The sequence below is a fragment of the Arabidopsis thaliana genome, chromosome 2 (genome assembly GCF_000001735.4).
Source record: "Arabidopsis thaliana chromosome 2, partial sequence".
Taxonomy (NCBI): domain Eukaryota; kingdom Viridiplantae; phylum Streptophyta; class Magnoliopsida; order Brassicales; family Brassicaceae; genus Arabidopsis; species Arabidopsis thaliana.
In genome coordinates, this window is record NC_003071.7 from 14413636 (window position 1) to 14434248 (window position 20613).

At 34.8% G+C, this 20613-nt stretch overlaps 5 protein-coding genes and 1 long non-coding RNA gene across 15 annotated transcripts; 3 read left to right on the forward strand and 3 right to left on the reverse strand.

Moving 5' to 3' along the window:
* Positions 1–58: 58 nt before the first annotated feature.
* On the reverse strand, positions 59–1153 carry AT2G34140 (Dof-type zinc finger DNA-binding family protein). Its single transcript, NM_128965.5, has one exon. The coding sequence runs from the start codon at positions 1063–1065 to the stop codon at positions 553–555; it is 513 nt and encodes a 170-aa protein (NP_180961.1). The 5' UTR covers positions 1066–1153; the 3' UTR covers positions 59–552.
* Positions 1154–5627: 4474 nt separating this feature from the next.
* Positions 5628–9843, reverse strand: AT2G34150 (SCAR family protein). 5 transcript variants are annotated; one of them, NM_001036397.3, is made up of 9 exons: positions 9470–9836; positions 9063–9226; positions 8647–8770; positions 8443–8539; positions 8284–8351; positions 6609–8205; positions 6426–6521; positions 5952–6056; positions 5628–5856 (listed from the first exon to the last, which is right to left on the reverse strand). In NM_001036397.3, exons 1-9 carry the CDS (start codon positions 9622–9624, stop codon positions 5797–5799), a joined length of 2466 nt encoding a protein of 821 aa, NP_001031474.1. In that variant the 5' UTR covers positions 9625–9836; the 3' UTR covers positions 5628–5796. The 5 variants fall into 5 exon arrangements, with proteins under 5 accessions (NP_001031474.1, NP_001324986.1, NP_850225.1 ...); NM_179894.2 differs by having other exon boundaries at positions 5660–5856; positions 8647–8789; positions 9470–9843; NM_001336487.1 differs by lacking the exons at positions 9063–9226; positions 9470–9836 and adding an exon at positions 8849–9056 and having other exon boundaries at positions 5660–5856.
* A 2629-nt stretch (positions 9844–12472) lies between these two features.
* AT2G34160 (Alba DNA/RNA-binding protein) lies at positions 12473–13853 on the forward strand. The gene is made up of 5 exons (NM_128967.3): positions 12473–12767; positions 13038–13086; positions 13187–13249; positions 13339–13403; positions 13490–13853. The coding sequence occupies exons 1-5, from the start codon at positions 12648–12650 to the stop codon at positions 13583–13585; spliced, it is 393 nt and encodes a 130-aa protein (NP_565781.1). The 5' UTR covers positions 12473–12647; the 3' UTR covers positions 13586–13853.
* A 20-nt stretch (positions 13854–13873) lies between these two features.
* On the forward strand, positions 13874–17225 carry AT2G34170 (hypothetical protein (DUF688); the record flags this gene model as incomplete). Of its 6 annotated transcripts, NM_001336490.1 has the most annotated exons (6): positions 13874–14245; positions 14563–15424; positions 15517–16287; positions 16378–16470; positions 16693–16731; positions 17143–17225. In NM_001336490.1, the coding sequence occupies exons 2-4, from the start codon at positions 14663–14665 to the stop codon at positions 16414–16416; spliced, it is 1572 nt and encodes a 523-aa protein (NP_001318347.1). In that variant the 5' UTR covers positions 13874–14245; positions 14563–14662. The 6 variants fall into 6 exon arrangements, with proteins under 6 accessions (NP_001318347.1, NP_180964.1, NP_001318346.1 ...); NM_001336492.1 differs by lacking the exon at positions 17143–17225 and having other exon boundaries at positions 14112–14245; positions 16693–16808; NM_001336489.1 differs by lacking the exons at positions 16693–16731; positions 17143–17225 and having other exon boundaries at positions 14017–14245; positions 16378–16631.
* Positions 17126–18847, reverse strand: CIPK13 (CBL-interacting protein kinase 13; the record flags this gene model as incomplete). Its single annotated transcript, NM_128969.2, has 1 exon — positions 17126–18847. The coding sequence occupies exon 1, from the start codon at positions 18632–18634 to the stop codon at positions 17126–17128; it is 1509 nt and encodes a 502-aa protein (NP_180965.1). The 5' UTR covers positions 18635–18847.
* AT2G08655 lies at positions 17723–18387 on the forward strand. The gene has a single exon (NR_140383.1). It is a non-coding gene; the product is annotated as an other RNA (long non-coding RNA).
* Positions 18848–20613: the final 1766 nt, after the last annotated feature.

Consider the following 20613-nt stretch of genomic DNA (forward strand, 5'->3'; position numbering starts at 1 on the left):
TTTAAATATAAGAAATAAGTAATTAGGTTTCATCTTATATATATATATATATAGGTTTGATCTATTAACCATTTTTATGCTTAAAACATTAATGAAAATGGCAAATAACAACAAGTCTCTTTCACATGAATGCCAAAACATTAATCCACAATCTAAAAAAAGACTATTACAAATATGGAATAACACAACAACCGACTTATATAAGGTATTCCAACAAGTAATTGGAGAAATCTTGTTAACCATATGGAATTCTAAACACAAATGACAAATCTATCAAAATTTATTACACACGCCACTATACTAATGCATACGAATCCTAGGTCGATAATATTAATTAAATTGTTTAAAAAGAATCCTCTTGTATAGAGAGTAGTAAATTAAAGTAGTAATTGGATTCGATTGATTGACAAATGACAAATTAACTACTTTGCCAGCCTGTATGTACCCAATAGCAACCAAATTCACCACGTTCTTCAACGGGTTTAGAGGAAAACCACTCAACCCCAAAACCAAAACAAATTATTTTTTAAAAAAGAGAGTAAATAATTATAATCAGCACGATTGACCGTCGGAGTAACACCGGAGCCGCTTCATGGGAAAATCATGCCGGAAACTACCGTGAGCTGCGGCTGCGGCATGCTGCCACTCCTCAACGAGCAAGCCATTTATAAGCTCGACTTGGCGAACACCATTTCCATCTCCAAGCATACCAACCACGACACGACCAGGTGGTTTGGACTTCCGACGACCGGCGCCGACGGGAACGTTCCGGAGTGCACCACCGGCGGTCCAGTAACGGTGGCAGCCTTTACAAAAGTGTCGAGGCTGATTAACGTTGTAGTTGTTGAAGTAACAGAACTTTGTCTCCATGCTCTTGCATCTTGGACATGCTATGATCTTATCCGGACGCTTCTCGGCCGTCAGATCCGATGATGATGATGATCTAACGGCTATTGTGGCTTCTTGCTCCGGCGGGTGTGTCTCTTCTTCATTTTTTATTGTTCGAGTGTTAAATGCAATAGTTTTGCCAAAGAGTTTAATCCCTTGAGAATCTTGAGTCGCCATGAAAACGTGCAGAGAATGGAAAATAGCTTATCCAAAGTTTGTTGGGGGTAAGAAATAGAGAAGACGTCTTTTTATAGAAAGATGATAGTATAACTTTTTAGCAGGAATTGGAGAAGAAAAGTGACTGAATTAGTGGAGATTAAAATATTTATTTGTTAAAAACTTTTTAAAGCATGTAGTAATAGGCGCATTCATCGCTTTACTTTTGGGTCTTGAATTCACATCTACACGTAAAACACGAATGCCAATGCGGATCAAGCTACAAAGCTTTCTTTAAAAAGCTAATTATTTGAAAAGTGCAATTCGTAAGTAGTTACTGTAAAACCATACACGTTTTCCCTTTTTTTCGTCCACTTACTCTATAGAATAAATGAATACACATTAATTATTTCGTAACAATTTTAGACAAGCTAGTGGATGCTTGAACGTGATCCAACTAAAATAAGATTAAATTTACTTGAAAGAGATTCTATAAACATGATCCATCTATTCACATCCGAATTTGAGTCTATGTTCATGGATTATTAACGAATTAGAATTTCAGGGTTGTCGAAATTATAGATCTTTTTTTTGATTAACTAGTATCTAGATATAAAAATATGAAACAGATACTAAAAAATAATATTCTCTCCGTTTCACAATATAAGTTGTTTTAGCTAAAAACACACATATTAAGCATATTAACTTTTAAAAAGTTCAGCCAATCATAAAAGAGACTGTAAAATATAAATAATCATAAAGTATTAAAGTAATATATAACTTGCATAAAAACTTGAAAACAATTTATAGTGTGAAACAAAAAATTTGGTCTATAACAACTTATATTATAAAACGGAGGAAATATCCAAAACGAACAAGGCAGTAACTCATGAAAAGGAAAATGTCTTGTTCAGACTTTTTGCTCTCTAATATTTTACGAATTTGATAATGATTTCTCAGTGCACGAGTCACGAGTTCCATTTTTCTAAAACTTTAAATAATCTATTATCATTAGGTTTGAAATGCAACTCTCTAGATACCTAGGAGTCTTGCCCCGGCCCATACATATTTTCTTTTCAAAGAACATTTGGATGGATTTGTGCGTGTGTATGTGTTTAAACCCCCAATTAATACTGATCTTTAGGATTGACCTCATCGTTTTTTTTTGGAAATCAAGATTGAAATATTTATCTTTAGAATTTAGAATGGATGAACTATATACTGTATATATATATTTTAGATGTGATCTAACTTTTAAGACATAGCCGTCAAAAAAAGAAATGTTTGGTAATAAGTCAGTGTTAAAAAGAGGAAAAGAGAAAGGAGTATGAGCTTTTGAGACAGAGACATCGTTACTCATATTTCATATTTCTTCCTTTTGTCAGCTCTAAAGACTTCTTGTGGGTCCTCTTCACGGTAGCCTTCTCATAAGTATTCGAATTGTTTTAAATTTAATTACTAATATCTTATACACCATGTCTTGTCGCAAAGTGGCCAGATTGAAACTATATATAAATGGTAAAGTGGGTCGGACGAATGAGCTAAGTCTGATCAATTAATGATCCAATCTAGTGTCGATGGATTGACCATCTCAGCTATAATCTCACTCAAGTATCAACGACCATAAGTCCAGTCCTAGTATGATCCGGCTCGTCAGTGAAGTTCAAAATGGATCATAATTTTCTCATGCGTTGATATTCGATTGAAAGACGGAGTCTTTTGAATGGAACATTGAGGAAAGATAAAGCAAAGCAAAGTACTTTTCTGAAAATATGCCACTTTCAATTAACCTAATCCCATATTTGGTTGACGTATATAAAATATAAAAGTAAAACTAAGGAAAGTGTTAGAAATGAAAGGAGAAAAGAAGGAAGAAAAGTAAAAGAAAAAAAAGAGAACATTGTTTTTAACAAAAAGGAAAGAAAGTAAAAAAGAGAGCATTGATCGATGTTCATCTCTCTTTTTCTTTCTTTGAGTTTAATTTCATGTTCATCTCCCCTTTAAATTGTAGTATGAATTTTCATTGGTATCTTTCTAGTCATAAAGGAACCACTTTTACATGGTATGGAAAAAGGATAGTCTATTGTAAATTAATAAAAAGAAAAATCTTAGTGATTTCAGCTTTACCGATAATGCTTTTCTTTTCAAATTTACCAAATTTAAGTAACATCCAATACAAATATGCCATGACCGTTCTTTAACGAACGTACACATTCTATTAGAGTGTATATACTTGGTTTAGTTGTGGTTAAGTTTGGTTAGTAGTTTTGGTTTAGTTTACTTGTATTTAAGCTTAATCATGTATCACTTTTACACTTAATGAAGATTTCACGATTATTGAAAGAGATAAGTTGGAGAGTAATTTGCAAAAATAATTTGAGAAGTAGACACTTTTTTTAGAAATAGGAGGAATAGGTAGTTTTATCTCTCCTCTCTAATAGAACTCTCCTTCTAATACAGCTTTTAGTAAAGTACAATTTTACCCTTCTGTTGTTTTGATGAAATAAAATGGCCTGATTAAAAGCAACCCAATATCATCTCCAATTTTGGAATTGTTCATGGGCTTGACATTAATTAAAACTCATATTTTCTTAAGTCATTGAAACCAAACACACTCATGTTTTATCTGAATTTGATAATGTACAAAAATAATATAAAATAATAGTATACGACAATAATATTTAAAAATAAAACAACGATAGTGTACATGATATTCACGGTGTACATAAAATAATAAAATAATAAAATAGTAGATGACACCATATACAACTCTTTAAATCGTCTATCGTATTGTACACCGAATCTAGAGAACTATTTGGTGTACTTGAAAGTCTATGAGATAGTGTACAAACATCAGTATACAAAATGATGTACACCAGTAAATTGAAATAATAGGTTATATATATTCAAAAATATTGTACACTAAATCTATAAAATCGTGAATAATTTGGTGTATATGAAAGTTTTTGAGATAGTGTACAAATCCAGTGTACAAAATGATGTACACCAGTAAATTGAAATAATGGTTTATACATTCCCTATTAGTATACCCCAAATATTGTACGTTATGTCTACCAATTTCACACGTTATCATTTAAAATTGTGTACATCATTCTGTCACAAATCTCGTATATCATAATATTGTACACCAACATGTATACCATTAAGTTTAATTATATTAAATCATTTAAGAATTGTGTACACCATTCCGTCACCAATATCATGATTTTAATAGTGTACACCATTCCGTATTTCATGAAAAATTGTGTACACCATAGAATTTTCCGAAATTTCTTTTAATTGACAAAAGTGATATAATATACATTCCCTATTAGTATACCCCAAATATTGTACGTTATGTCTACCAATTTCACACGCTATCATTTAAAATTGTGTACATCATTCTGTCACAAATCTCGTATATCATAATATTGTACACCAACATGTATACCATTAAGTTTAATTATATTAAATTATTTAAGAATTGTATACATCATCCCGTCACCAATATCATGATTTTAATGGTGTACACTATTCCGTATTTCATGAAAAATTGTGTATACCATAGAATTTTCCGAAATTTCTTTTAATCGACAAAAGTGATATAATGTTAAATTTCACCGTTGGAAGAAATGGACTGAAAAAACAAAAATGATTGAAATTTTTTTTGGGGCCAAATTACATAAGTCAAATTAATTAGGCTATAAAAATAGTATTTGACCCATTATCTCTAAAAGATTTGGGTCTATACCAAAAGTTTTTTCTCACAACACAAAAGGGTACAATTGTATTTAACATTTACTTTGTTTTTTAGTCATGTACTTTCTATCTCACATATTTTCTATCTCACAAAAGTAAAACAAGTACCTATTTCTCTAATATCTAAAAAAACCTACCTACTTCTCAAATAACTTTTGAAAAAATGTCTACTTTACTAATAAACCCTTATTGAAATAACTCCAAAATTCCGTACCGGAATTCCAGAGATAAAATAAAAACCAAAGAGGAGAACAAAATCAACCTCCTTTGAAAAAAACCCAAGCGCAAATGCCACTAGACTACCACCCAGTCACCCACTTGATTTTAGACTTTTTAGTGTTTGTGGTTGCATCTTTTTTGGTAAATCTGGCTGTCTCGCCAATTTTGCTTTGCTCTAGTGATCCAATCAAAATAATTTCTGATTCTCTTTCTTTTAGAAATAATTTTTCCGAACATAAAAGTTTAAGAAATTTAACTTTAATAACGAAATTCATTATGTATAAAATAATTCTCGTGAAATTGTAAGAACTAAGAAGCATATCAAATGCTTATCTTTGATCAAAAAAAAATAAAAAATGCTTATCTTTTGTTGTATCAGATAGAAAGTGAAAATATTTAAAGAAGTGTACAAACAAGGACATAATCTTTTTTCTAGTGTGTCAAGTACTGACTCAAATTAAAGAACACAGCGAATTTCACGGCTTAGGGCTTCGGGTACTTATATAGTACTAATGATTATTTTCCAAGATCCTATATTTGCCAACTCACGTTTTAATGTATACCTAAATAATTTGTTTAAAAAAATAATTAATTCAGTTCTTTTGTTTGTTTAATTATCAATAATCATCTAGAGATTCAGACGTAACATATTCTATAATTATTTTATTTTTCAGAACCTTATCTCTTTGTTGAAGATACAAATATAAACGTACGACAAAATCGACCTATATCTACTACACAATAAACATATGAGAACCGAAATGAATGATGTTGTCATGTGTCGCTATCGCTCCATGTATCGCTTTCGCCTTCTCCATCGTCGCTTGCTACAGCCTGATATAACAAGTCCGAAATGTAAGTGCTTTAATGACCAAAATGGTACTTGCAAACTGAAACGTAAGATTATAAATGTGAATAATGTATGGAACCTGTCGGATAGAGTTTGCCTTCTCTAGAATCACGCTAATATTGGTGTTCATTGTAGTTTCTGATGATGATGTCTTTGTCCTGACCACACGTCTCAAGTTGAATTGCTGTTATGATTCAAAAGGTTGTTGTTGGTTAAGAAAAATGCATTTTATGACTTTGTGGAAACAGAAATGAGAATTGGAGGATCAAAAAATCATTTCTCCCATTTCATTCCTATACAAACGAAACTAAAAACATGTTCAAAATATATTTCCATTTCGATTAAGAGGGAACCGGGACAAAAATGAAATACGAAAACAAATGTATATATTTTTAGTTTTAAGGGTTTGAGTTTTTTTTTTTTTTAATTATCGATTATGTAAATATGTTCCTTAATAAAGGTTACTTTGAATTAATAGAATAGGGAATGCATTTTCATATACCACAGAAATTTTCTATATAGCTAAAATATAAAGCAAGAATAAAAGACTCACTTTAGTTCGAATTTGATGCAAGAAGTCTCCAGCTTCTGTCTCATTTGTGTTGCCATGACTTTGCTTATAATCCCTCACATTGTTCTTCAGATGTACCTATCAACCATCACATAAAATACCTTATACCAAAAAGATGAAAAAAAAAAAACAGTAAAAAGGAGAAGAAAACTTAATTCTCCATACCTTGGTTACAAGTTTAGGATCAGAAACAGTGACAATGTGTGGTTCTTTTTTCTTGACTGCAGTTAAAGAATTGTTGTTCTTCTCAAATGCCTGTGTGAGAGCATCCTTTAGAGACTGCTTGTTGTTATCCTCGAATCCAGCTGACGGTATTTTCGAAACCATCCACTGTAACGGTGGGAGAGGCGGTGGTAATGGCTCAGCTGGATTTTGGAGGTAAGAGACATTTTCAACTAAACAACCATTTGTTGTTTCAATCTTTGGAAATGGAACTGGTAGAGAAGAAGCTTCAGCATTGACTCTGTGAAACGAATCATAGAGCTCTTGTTGCCTCTTGCTTTCTCGGATACCTTCTGATTCTTCTTCCCACTGTTGCTCAGACATTGACACAGAGCGATTGTCATTGTCACTGTTGTCTGAAATGTAAGAAGAAGATCTACAGAAAGTGTCCTTGTCTGAATCAGAATCAGGAAGTGAAGTAGCAATAGTCTCTGGCACCAACTGAAACGAAGAAAATGTATATTCATCTGGAAGTTTTAGCTGTAGTTCAGAACTTGGCAAGGTTTCTGAGGATTTGAAAGATATTTTCATGTGATCAAGTGGAGGAGATGAAGTAAACCAATCAAAAGGAGCCTTATAATCTTCTCTTAAGTGCTCTTGGAAGGTTTCAGAATCAATGTCTTCAACAATCTCTGGAATAGTTTCTGCTATAATTTTCGGTTTCGATGGTTTCAGTCCTAGGAGATTTCCATTAGTCCATGTTTTAATGGATTCAGTGTCACAAGAACTCTCAACTTCTTCTGATTCTTGATGTTCTTGGATACCACTAATATCATACAAAGGATTTGAGAAGCCATTGGAATAACTATGAGTGCCACTACTTATTTCCGAAGCCGCCCATGGATCTTGATGAATCAGTTCATCAGATTTATATACCGGTGATGATGATAAATGTAGCTCTGATGTAGCAGCACATTTTGTCTCATCAACACTAAAGTTGTTAGAAATCTTCTCTGTTTCTTGCTCTGTAATATCATTGTAAAGATTCTTCTGCACCTCTTTAGTGGCTTGGAAAGCTTCATCATTTTCAGATTCTGAATCGATGGTGTAAAGTGCATCAACAAAATCATCCCCTTCGCTTTCAGTCTCATCCTCATTGTCCATTTCCAGTTCCTTCGGTTTGATATCTTGGACCGCTTCAACCGCTGAATGTTCTTTAAGTCTTGATACCGGTTCAGCATCCAAGACAAAGTTAGTTTCCATTACTTCAGGAGCTTCATCTGTTGCACACTGCAGAACATTGCATTCCACTATCTCAGCTTTCTCGTGCCAACTAACACTAGAAGAACCACGAGCTGTTAAATCTTGAGAAGGACTATCACTTTCACTTTCACTTTCAGAAAGAACTGAAGCAATGGTGCGAGAACCCGGTGTAAACCTTGAAGAAGAAGATACCCTCTTCGGTTTCTCTCCACCACTTCTTGAATCGAAAGAGAAAGAACGATGCTCTTGCAAGTCGGATTTCGACTCAATTTCAATCGTTGAAGCAGTTTTAGAGGTAGAGGTTCGTCCACTGAAGCTTAAAGAAGTACATGTCTTCCTGAACATCATATCATATATTCATGTTTTGAGTCATATATGAAAACATCTCTACAATGTCAAATCCAAATGTCATTACCTGTCACTCTGGTTAGCCACAGAGGCAAGTCTTGATATATCTCGACCGCGTTGTATAGATTTTTTCTTCTGCATCATCCATACAAGTTTAGGTAGCAAACAAGAAAAAGAAGAAACTCTACAAAACATGGTATTAACAGACTGAATCTCTAAAACAAACCTTAATCTCTGAAGGTTTAGAAGCTCTTGATGCTCTTTTGAAATGAGTAGGATCCGAGTATCGTTTCAAACAAGAACCTGGACCATTTATATCAAATCTGACAAAAACCGCTAAGAATCAGCATCATATTTATTATCATCAGTCTAAAACATAGCAGAAACAGTAATAACAAAAAAGAAAATGAGAGTTAAAAGGTGTATATACTTGTCAAGCAAGTGTAACCGCGGAGGTTCCCGGCAATCTTCATATGGAGTCATAATAAACGGTGGCAATTCGTCATACATAAAGTGATTTTGCACATTTGGTATACGAGGATGCCACTCCAGACCTAAAACAGCATGTAAACACTATGTTCATTAACTATACTTAAATTTTCTAAAGAACTCAAATAGTGAAAGATCATGACTTATTTAATTAAGATCCATAAGAAAGACTACTAGTATCATTCATCATCAAATTCTAAACTCAAAAAAGAGTATTTTAAGCTAAGAAGTTAGTGCAAAAGGCATGTGAGCTAGGGCCTACAATAAACTCAACAGGATATAAATTTTTGATTAAAGAACAAACATGTGAATCTAGACATTAAAGAAGATTGACAAGAGAAACAAGACAAAAGAAACCTCCAGTGTATGCAAAATGAATGTGATTTGTTTGTGCAAGCACTGTCTTTTGGATTGTAGGAACTTTAGCTTCTATTTGCTTCAATCTCATCTTCAATTTGTTGCTTCTTGATGCTGTTATCATTACCTCCTCTTGTATTCCATGGAATATCTCTGCTGCGAATCTGAAACAATGTGAGTTTAACATAAAAACTCAGGACAAGTAAGATTGGCTGAGAACCATAAAATAAGCAAATGAAGAAGACCAAACACAGCAAAATTAAAGATTTTACAGAGAATCAAAGAAGATCACTGACTCCATATTGTCACATTTTTACTTAAGATTTTTTTTTTTTTAAAAACATTTATAAGTCAATTATAAAAAAAAAGAAACAGAGGAAACAGAGTTGACTTAAAGTACTACTTACTCTGTGAGATCACCGAGTTGACGCAAGATCCCGACGAGTCCAGAAACGGCGACGTCGTCGAGAATCGCTTTAGGGTCTTCACGGTCGACTTTTGTGTGAAGCTCTTTTTGCCCTAAACCGTAGACATTCCTAACTTGGAGCCTAACAAGCGGCATTTGCTCTGTTCTTGAGAAAGATTCCGGAGGAATGATCAGATGGGTTTTGAAGATAAGAAACAAAGATTGAGTTTTTGTGGGTTATGTTGCTTGAGGTGGGTGAGAGATTATGGCAGCTTAACCGCCGAAACGAGAGAGAGAGGGAAAATTTGGAGATTACAAAAAGGTTTTTCGTTGTAAAAAGAGAAAAGAGAGACTCGGAGACATTGCTAACACCGCAAGCCATTCCCTTTTTCAATGTCATCATTTTAACTAAAAGTGCTAAGAGAAAATTACGAAAAAGGGCTTGGAGCAAAAAGAAAGGTACCCATAACCTACCCATATGGAGCGAATCATGATCCAAATTAGTCATTTGTTACTTACATAATTTCCCGAAAATAAACTTTAGTTTTTATAAGAATTTGTTAGTGCTAAACATAAATTATTTAAAAAGAACTATAAACATTTTTAGTCATGTGTATAACCCCTACTTGTAATACTATATTTGTATGCTTAAGTCATCTAATGAGAACTTACTCTGCTTAATCTTCTACTACTAGCTACTAAAACAAAAAACTTCTACTACTTGTAATATTATATCATATACATTTTGCACAAATATGGAGTATAAAACTAGAAGTTAAAGTTTGGATCATTGAATGAGCATTTGAAGACTTCTATTATAAAATAGAAATGCGTTACAGTTTAGATAGCGTTAAAGTTTGAATCATTGAATGAGAATTTGGTCGTTTGCGAGGAAATAGACTTGTTGAGTTGGCTACATATTTATTGGAGAACAAAACTCCCATAAATGAGGCATCAATACATACGTAACACTTGTACTCAAACTCTATAGCTGTGATTTGTTTTTGTTTTTGACACCAACTATATATGAATGATGATGGTACAATTCAAAGATTTTCATAATGAATCTAGTAAAGCGGAAGTGTATGTATTGCCGTAATGGTGTGCCTCTCGCATCCTTGATCTATACAATCAAGTTTGATGTTACAAGAGTTGCATAATATCTTCCATCTACACACGCTGCGTAGTGTGTGCGCGTGTGGGTGAATGTATTCATACATCTATATCTTACACTACTTGAGGACTTGCACACATGCATGTGGATGTGTGACTTACTCCATCCTCGTTTAGGCATATATACACAATAATAAATCATGCACAAGCATTTTAGATCTGTGCTTCTAGAGTTTTGGATCTGGCTCCCATTAACCAAAGCAATTTATCAACTCGAATTCTTTTGTCGTTTTTCTTGATACTAACATATAAATACATTTTATTTATAAACTACAGTTCAGACATATGGATCGAAGATCCACAGTACTACTCCAGTACTCCATACAAGCTAATACACAGTATTAGAAGTAATCAATTCTTATGGTCCTTGGTAGGTATAGTATTATTAAATAAGTGATGCGATTAGATCAATGCATGACTTTTAGCTGGTCGTCTATTTATGGATGCTACCTAAACATAAATTTAATCACATGTCATTTATTATTTATTATTACTCCTAAATTGTTCTGTCCATTAAATATTTTATAAGTTGTTACTTGCTACTCCTATCAACCATTAATGGTAATCTTTGACGCAGATTCTATGAGCTATACTATTGCATTGTTTTCCATCATATATTATCAATCACAAGTAACTCTTCACAAAAAATGGCGGTCAATAAAGTGACACTTACAAAACTCAATGGTTTAAATAAAAACTACAACATTGCTGAAAAATATACATAAATTTTAAACACGAAATTGGTTAACAAAACAAAATTGGCGGTCATCTCATGTTTTTTTTTATATCATAGTAAATCTCGAAATGTGCTTTGATTAAAGATCAGACCATCGAATGGTGCACTAGCATTCTCATATAATTTGACATATAAAATAGTATAAGTAACAATATACTAATATAGTAGTAGTATATTAATCATTTGCATAAATATAAAACAAGAATTGGTCCAATGACCCATCGATGGCATCAATGCCTTGTTCTTGGATGAAACGTGGCATATACAGTACGGTGTCGGATTAAGACATGATACCATAATTAGATATCGTATTTTTCGAAAACGTCAATATGTTGTTAGTTGATTTTATGAGAGGCAGGTTTTTCCAATAAGATAATCTTTCTTTTATTTAATCAGAATCCAACTCATTGACTTTGCAATTGCTGATAATTTATTCACGATAGAAGAGTATTGATCTGAAGCAATTACATAGTGATAAATCTAGTAGTCATTCTAAATTATTAAGATATAAAATCACCAAACTGGAAATTGCTTCTTCTTTTTCTTGTTAACATCAAATTGGAAATAGCTATAAGAGAAGAGTATAGCTAGGAGGACCCATCACCCATCCATGATCAGGCTTTAAATATAATTTCGATCCCTTCATGCTGATGGACCACACTCTTCCCATGGTTTTGGATAATATTCTAGTTATAGTCCATATCACATTTTACACCAAAAAACAATTCTTAAGATTTCAAAAACCATTTTACATTTGAGCCCATGATTATTATATGTAAACAAAGGTTCAGAATCATGCAAGTTAAGATCAAGTAATATCACCAAGCTCTACGTTTATTCAACACAACATTGGACCTTAAGAAATCTTTATGATCTTGTAAGGTGAATTATGGATTCATACTAATTAACTAAAAGAGAGTTTGTATACGCGCTAAGTTATCAAATTTAGAGAACACAAACAACAAATGAACAAACACATTTGTTTGGAAATCTCTAGGCCCAAACCAAACCCATTGAAAGCCCATAAGCTCAACATCACTGATCTATTTCTTAGTATTGGGCTAATATAGTCATATGTCACCAAAGTCCAAACAAAGAAAAATCTTCAAGCCGACAACCCGATTTCCATAACCGGATAGACCGGATTGTGGGTAAGGAGTTTATGCGGGTTGACCCGATTTCACAAGCGTATCTGTCTTGTTTAATTTCGTTACTCGTCGTCGTCCCTTAACTCGAGAAAAATTAGGGTTACGGATTCCGATTAGCAAGCATGGAAGAGATCACCGATGGAGTGAACAACATGAACTTAGCCACCGATTCGCAGAAGAAAAACCGGATTCAGGTTTCCAACACTAAGAAACCATTGTTCTTCTATGTCAATCTCGCCAAGGTACATACACAGTTTATTCTTCGATTGCTAATGGAACTCGTCTTCTAATCTAAGCTTTGAAATTTCTGCAATCTAAGATCTTTTTCAATCGCAAATATGTGAATCCAGTCCAAAGTCTCAATTTTTATGGCAATCTCTTTACTTAATACGATTTTACTGTTTCAATTAGGAAGAGCCAATAAGTATTTTAGCTTGGGTTGGTTTAGGGATTAGTTTTTTTGGTTATGATTGATTGATGTAACAAAGTTTTGTTGTTTGGATTTTGTTCAGAGGTATATGCAGCAGTACAATGATGTTGAATTGTCTGCCCTTGGCATGGGTATGTTTGTTCTTAATCACTTCATTAAGCTAACATTCCTCTGAATAAATGGTTTATTGGTAAATACTAATTAAGATTACTCTTCAACATGAATGTGCAGCCATTGCAACTGTTGTTACTGTTACTGAAATACTGAAGAACAATGGTTTTGCTGTTGAGAAGAGTAAGTATCTTTATAGTTTCACTATTGGAGATTTCACGACTCTAAGCTTTGCTTTTTTTTTGACAAATATGGTTTCTTCTTCTATATAGAGATCATGACTTCAACTGTTGATATTAAGGATGATGCAAGAGGACGTCCTGTGCAGAAAGCTAAGGTAGTTCTTCATGCCTACTACTTGTGAAACTATAATTTTCATCGACCTCTTATCTTGATTTAACAGTTTGGTTTTTGGTCTTGCAGATTGAGATTACGCTTGTGAAGTCAGAGAAGTTTGATGAACTAATGGCTGCAGCCAATGAAGAAAAAGAAGATGCAGAAGCTCAGGTGCAGAACTGAAAATAGCTTTTAACTATTTTGGGTTTCTTGATGCTTATTCTATAAAGGGCTTTATTTGTTTAATTTCATTAATTTTTGGCTTGTTATCACAATGGATGGTTTGTTGTATCTGTTAACTTTTGATAGGAAGAATGATAGCTAAACAATAAAACATCTCGGCCATAAATTTTCTTAGCATCATTCTACCACAATTTCTCAAAATTTGGACTAGAAAACGATGATAAAATCTACAGTGATATGAAAATATATGTCTTAAGCCTAATGAGCATAATAAAAGTGATATTTGTCACAGTATATATCTCTAGAATTGGTTGAGACGACATAAATAGATAGAAATTTAAAGTTTACAATTTGTGACTCAATTTGGGTGAGGAAGACACTAACACAAGCCACTCGTGACTTGTCGCTTTTCTTTATTTTTTTCCTTCTTGAAATTCCATTTTCGTCTCCGTCATCTTCACGGCACAGAAATATACACAAAACCAAAAGCTTACTCAATCTTTTGTTTCTCTCTCTTTCACATGCCTTTGTTCTTACTCTTCCTCAAGACTCAAGTCTCGTCCTTTTCTCTAGGCCCTCTCACTCAGACTCATCACACTCTCTCTCGGTGCAGATAACGAACTTACACAACTCCGAAGCTCCTCCCTCCACATCTCTCCGGTTAGTAGATTTCACAATTCAATCATGCAATGCTCCACTTAGTTTCTACATTGCTTCAATGATCTCTTTCCATTACTCCCCATAAATCCTTTTCCAATGATTTGAATCACGGGTTTGAAAGTTTAGCGGCGCAACTATATATTTGAATTAAATGAAAGTTTCTTGTAAAGTTCTTAACGTTTTTGTACGTTTTCCATCTTCTTCAGATTTGTCGTTGGGTTCATGTGTGTCAGTATGTATAATTAATTACTTAAATTAGTCAACTACTATGGAATCTAGGTAGCTCCGACTTATTTATTTATGTTTTGGTTTTCCAGATCTGTTTTGGAGAACTGTGTAACATCATTAAGTTTGGCAGAGAAAAATAAGTTGGTGTCAGTCCATCTCTGATCTTCTCTAACGGCTTTGGTTGGTTCTATGGCGGAGAAACAACTTAACTTCGATGCACCTCTTCTTTCAACAAGGAGGATGAAAAAATCTGCAATCTCTGTACGCAGAAACATGCCAAAGCAGCTCACTGATGAGTCCAAGACAAGTGAATCTCTTTCTGTTTCAGTTCTTGTCCAAGACATGGGTTTAGATCAGGTTCCGGATTCTCCCTTGGAGAGTAAACATGTAGAAGAAGAAGCAGAAGAGAGTGAAGATGATGATGTTTTCTCTGATGCCCTTGATACATTGTCTCTAAAGCAAAGCATAAGTGGTGGTGGTGGTGTTGAGGCAATGAAACCGTCAATGCCATCTGAGGATCCTCAATTCATGTTGGATCGTTTCTTACCTGCTGCGAAATCCTTGACTCTGGAGCAACCACCTCAATATTCTTGGAAGCGACAGCCATTGCCCCTCATGTCAGAACCAATGAGACAGATTAGAGATATAGTACCAGCAGAGAATCGTGCAACTCCTACAAGGTATGAGTCTAGTTTTACTCCATCTTATTATCAGGACATAGATGACGAAGAAAGCGAGGAGGATTCAGATGACGATGAAGTTTCTGAGTATCTTTCTAAGAGAGGCTGTGGTATGATGTCTCCACAAATCTGCTTTAAAAACTCACTCGGTATGCTGAGCTCAGTGAATGGTCTTAAAGAGAAACCTTACTCTCTGAGAACCCCAAGCCATGATCAAGTGAAGTCAAGCAAGGTCGCTCAGCTCAAATCTCGGTTCCAATCTGTGAAAAAGGTTCCTTCTCAAGCATCTCCTTCCTTTTCACCTTTTTAGTATAATATAGACTGATCAGAAACTCACTGAAGATCAATCAAAAATGTTTTCAGCTCGCTCTTGATTATAAGCAAAAGTTGGGAAGTATAGCTCAGTCTCCAGTACACCCAAGTGTTGGGAAGAAGTTTAACTTTGGTTCTGAACAACATGAATCGAAGAGTTCTGCAAGTAGGCCATCATCTCCTTACAGACAAAATGGCTGTATGTCACCGTATCGCAGTGTAGGAAACAGTTCTCCTCTTCACGCTGCGGGTTTCCCTGGGACTCGTAAGGAAGCAGAGGTTATGAGAGCTAACAGGTTGAACAAGCATATCAGAAACATAAGCAAGTCTCACGAATCACTCTATCCAAAAAGTACAAAACAAGACTGTTCAACGAGCTCTGCCATGGAGAAGACATTATATGTTGACTCAGAGAATTCTCCAAGGACCAGCAATGAGAATCGTAGCTCTAATGTCAAGAAATTGCCAGAAACAATTTCAGAGGAACCTGAAATGGAGGGAAAGAAACCGAAAGCCGTTCGCGAGCTTAAGGCTGTAGAAACTCTTAGTATTAGCAGTGGAGTCAAGATGATGAAGGCAGATGAGTTGGGAAAGAACAACAGTGGCTGTGATCTATCTCCACTTGCTCCGCCGCCACCCAAAAAGCCTTCCGAGTCTTGGCTTTTCAGTAATCTGCCGTCAGTAAGCTCAAAGATCCCTTCACCGAGATACCTGTTTCATCCCCAAAAAAAGAATGTTGAAGAAAACTCCACAAGTGTTACCAAGTGGGAAACTATAGTCAAGACTTCTTATACGCACAGAGATCATATACGCTATTCTGAAGTAAGCATGTAAAGTTTTCCCTGGGAGATAAAGAAACACAATGAGGCGATAATACTAACCCTTCTTTGATCTTCGCTATATCTTTTGCAGGAACTCGTTGCTCATTCATCTTGCCAATCAAAAACTTAGTGGTTTGAAGCTCCCTTGGGATGGATCATCACGTTGAATTACAATTTCATCGACGTAAGAAAACCGCAGTTTCTTTTGTGACCCTTAGAACACTTAACACGTAATCCCTCAGATTGATTTACATGTGTAGTTATACTTTCATATCTGTGTGTTGCCTACTTAACTAATAAGAAGAACAATTGTTCCCAGTAAATGCTATGTTCATATTTCTATCTATACCCAATTCAAACCCAATTAACTGTTGGAAGTTTTTTCAAGCTAACTGTTTCCATTCAGGTGAAGGTTACCAGGACTACAAGGCAGCAAAGTCTACAGGTAACATTTACACATTTCAGTTTATCATATAGTCTCTCTGATGAAGCATAAATATGTGTTAGCTTAGGATGAACAAGACAGTGTTATAGGGGAAGGCCGAGAAAAAAATTCCATTAAGCTCGTCTCTTTGTAGAGATACATGTACAACATATTAGCAATAAACGAAAAACTAGCCATTTAATCGCCAGCAAAAACCGTCTAACTGCCTTATTAAGATCTCACTCTTAATTTCTTTTTTTCTCTGATCTTCCTAATCACTCTCATTACAACTCTCACTTTCATATATATACACAAAACAAATTAAGTATAGTAACAAAGAATGTTAATATTCGTTTCTATGATACCTTCTCTTGTTATGTCTTCTTCTCTCGACCTTCCTGTTTTCTTAACTTTGTCACTGTTCAATTTCAGGTGGCAAACACATTACTTCTTCAACTTCATCTGCTTGGTAATGCATCAGTTTCTCCAGCTGTGGTCTAAGTTCCTTGTTGCAAAACTCTTCATACTCTTCTATATTTCCTCCTTTCTTCTTCACTTCAACCACCACAAGAGATGGCGTCAGCTCAAAGATCTCGACTCTAATTGTCAACGGTCCTTTAGCTCCTTCTCTACAACCTTCTAGCCTCACGCTCCAATCCTTCTTCCTCACCATAAATTTCACCTCTTTGGCAATCTCTTCCAATTTCGATATGATCTTTGTCATAGGAGCAGCAGATACAAACCTTGCTCCTTGTCCACCTTCTTCAAACAAACCCGAAAGATCTGAGAACGATAAGATGTCAAATGCGTTTAGACTCGCGGGTCTCGGCATTGAATCAACCCTTTTAATATCAAACTCTGCATCTCCTTCTGAAGCAGTCGATGATCGGCCTGATGACAATGATGATGAATCGTCATCATCATTGTCATCATCCTCCCTACATAACTTATCGTTTTCAATATAGAATTTGACATGTTTGAACCCTTTCTTGAACCATCTATGCTTCATGATCTCCGGTATTGTGATTCGGGTATCTGGATTCGTGTCTAGCATCCGGGTCACAAGCCTTGCAAGCTCAGGAGAAAACCATTTAGGACACTTAAACTGCCCTTTATATATCTTTGTATACATAACCAATATGTTCTTGTCATCAAATGGAAGATAACCAGCCATCAATACAAACAAGATCACTCCACAAGACCAAATATCGGCTTTTGCACCTTCATAACCTTTCCTTGTCAAAACCTCAGGCGCCAAATAAGCTGGTGTCCCGCAAAACGTTTGACAGATTCCTTCTTGCTTGAGCTGCTCCGAGACAACGCTGAGCCCAAAGTCAGAGACTTTCACGTTCCCCTTGTCGTCCAAAAGCAGATTCTCAAGCTTGAGATCGCGGTGGTAAACACCGCGGCTGTGGCAGAAAGCAACGGATGAGATCAACTGCTGGAAATATCTCCTCGCGGTTCCTTCTCGAAGCCGTCCTCTAGCCACCGTATTATAAAGCTCTCCGCCTCGAACGTACTCCATCACAATGTAAATCTTTGTCTTCGTAGCCATAACCTCGAGTAGGTGTACAATGTAAGGGTGGCGGACACGGCGGAGGATTGAAATCTCCCGTTTAATATGACCGGCCAATCCACTCTTCACTATCTTCTCCTTGTCAATGACTTTGATGGCAACATCCTCGCCAGAATGAATGTTCCGTGCTAAATAGACCTTAGCGAAGCTTCCGTGGCCAAGAAGCTTTCCTATTTCGTACTTGTCCATGAGAATAGAGCCTTGTGGAGTCCGCGGACTCCTCGGGCTCTCTGGAGTACTGGTCTCTTTGTTCGTATTTTTTGTAACGATTCGAGCAAGAAGACCCGCCATGAATTGTATTGGCGTTGGGCCGGGGATGGCCAACGGTGTAGATAGTACTTGAGCCATCCGTAGGCTGAGACTTTTATTTAGTTCTGGTTGCTCTCTAAGTGTAAATGTAACTGTTGTTTGTTGATTCCGACACGGTTTTACCGGGAAACGAACCAAAACAAGAAAATGAAATGAAGAAACGGACAAAAATAAGATATGGTGGGGTTGTTGTTTCGGTTGTGATGTTGTCTTAACTTGGCCTTTTTCGTGTTCGTTTTATAACAGTTTTCGAGTTGACTTTATCTTATGTTTCGAGAAGCTGAAAAGTCATTTGATTTTAAAATATTGCTATTTGATGTTGAAGTTTTATCCTAATCCAAATATTTTGCCAACAGAATAACACGTTGGACGGATTTTCAAATTATAAAAGGCAAACTTATATGTTCTATCCATACGCAATGTCAACTTTGGAATACATTTAAGCTTTCTTAAAGGACAGATAATAAGGTTGACTTATCAATGAGGCTGATAGATAAGCAGATCATGGTTCGTTAAGATGTCATCACACATTTTATTTAGCAAATGTATAGGTTTATGTGATACGTGAGTATTATAGTCTTTAAAAAGATACTGTATGGAGTGGTATTTGTGGGCACCACGTGTTTTGCTGAGTCGGTGCTTACTGTACATTGTGGACTTCACGTTGCAGACCAAAACCAGTGGCTTCAAATTTAAGACTCCAAGTTTCACTTTCTCCTTATTTATTTTTTTGATAAAAAGTTTTCAATTAGATTATATTCATAGTTTCATACTTCCAAAATCCGTTTTCTGTATTTTAATTTGGATTACGAGACTAATCTTGAGTGCAACTTTATCATCCGGAACTTTATTCTGAAATTGGATATAATCAATTAAATTCAGCTTGTTTGTGTACAAGCAATAGCATTCAAATAGATTCAGCTAATATACCAACACTTAGACTAAATTAGGAGAATATATCATGTCATAAATTGTTCTTCAGATAAAAAATCTCAATTGATGATAGTAGTTTATTCATTTTAATGCATAATTACGAATTTAAAACTCTCAAGAAAAAAATAACTACCTCAGAAAGATTTCCAGGAAAGCTTATGCTAAAATATGCAAGCACGACGGAGGTTTATCCTCTTTCGTATAATTTGTGTTAGTATTGTATTAAGAAATGTATAAACTAATACAACATCTGCTGTCAAAAAAGAAGAAGAAAGATCTAATGCATATATAAAAAAAAAAAAAAAAATTTTACCAAAAAAAAAGAAAGAATAAAAGATCGATGTGAAGACCACTTTAAGATAGTACATTTGTTTGGATAAGGTGTATTACGTTAATAAATAAAATATTATCTAAAAGGAAAGATTCAAAATTTGTAATAGTTGCAAATAAAAAACACAAAATTTGGTAGTAAATTAATATGTAAGAAACTATTCAGAATATGTAGTGTAATGATTATGGAGAAAGATACTTATCATTCATGAGAAACAAGATTAACTTATACACACAACACAGTTCATGAATTCTAAGAGACAACCAAGAAGAGATAGATACGAAGAGACAAGTGACGAGTGAAGAGTAATTAGAACTCTTTCCTAACAATGATGAATTGAGTTAAGTTCCTATATTGTTGGTCAAAAATGACATCCTTAAGAGAAAAGGTCAATAAGTTGTTAGAGTCACTGCACACAAACACAATGATCTGTATCCGAGTCTGATTAGAGATTTCAATACATTGAACATGACCTATGATTATGAATTGACAATTGAGTACCAGATGAGTTTACATTTACATATGCATAAAAAGCCATTGTCTAACTCATCATTATACAAAAAGAAAAGGGTTGTTGAATTATTTCTTACAATGTGTGATGATAGCTGATATCAGAAAAAAAAGATGGAAGATGTTGATCCAATAATGGTTTTGACCCGGTCACCTAACTTACCATGGATAAATTATCACTAAATTGCATATCTAACAAGAAAATATTACAGTTTGATTCCTTATTGTTGAGTTAATAACGCAC

Coding starts and splice junctions, on each gene's coding strand:
- AT2G34140 (NM_128965.5), bottom strand. CDS start 1,065: ATGGCGACTCAAGATTCTCAAGGGATTAAACTCTTTGGCAAAACTATT.
- AT2G34150 (NM_001036397.3), bottom strand. CDS start 9,624: ATGCCGCTTGTTAGGCTCCAAGTTAGGAATGTCTACGGTTTAGGGCAA. Junction 9,227..9,469: donor CAACTCGGTGATCTCACAGA/GTAAGTAGTACT, acceptor ACATTGTTTCAG/ATTCGCAGCAGAGATATTCC. Junction 8,771..9,062: donor TCATTTTGCATACACTGGAG/GTTTCTTTTGTC, acceptor ATGCTGTTTTAG/GTCTGGAGTGGCATCCTCGT.
- AT2G34160 (NM_128967.3), top strand. CDS start 12,648: ATGGAAGAGATCACCGATGGAGTGAACAACATGAACTTAGCCACCGAT. Junction 12,768..13,037: donor TCTATGTCAATCTCGCCAAG/GTACATACACAG, acceptor GATTTTGTTCAG/AGGTATATGCAGCAGTACAA. Junction 13,087..13,186: donor ATTGTCTGCCCTTGGCATGG/GTATGTTTGTTC, acceptor ATGAATGTGCAG/CCATTGCAACTGTTGTTACT.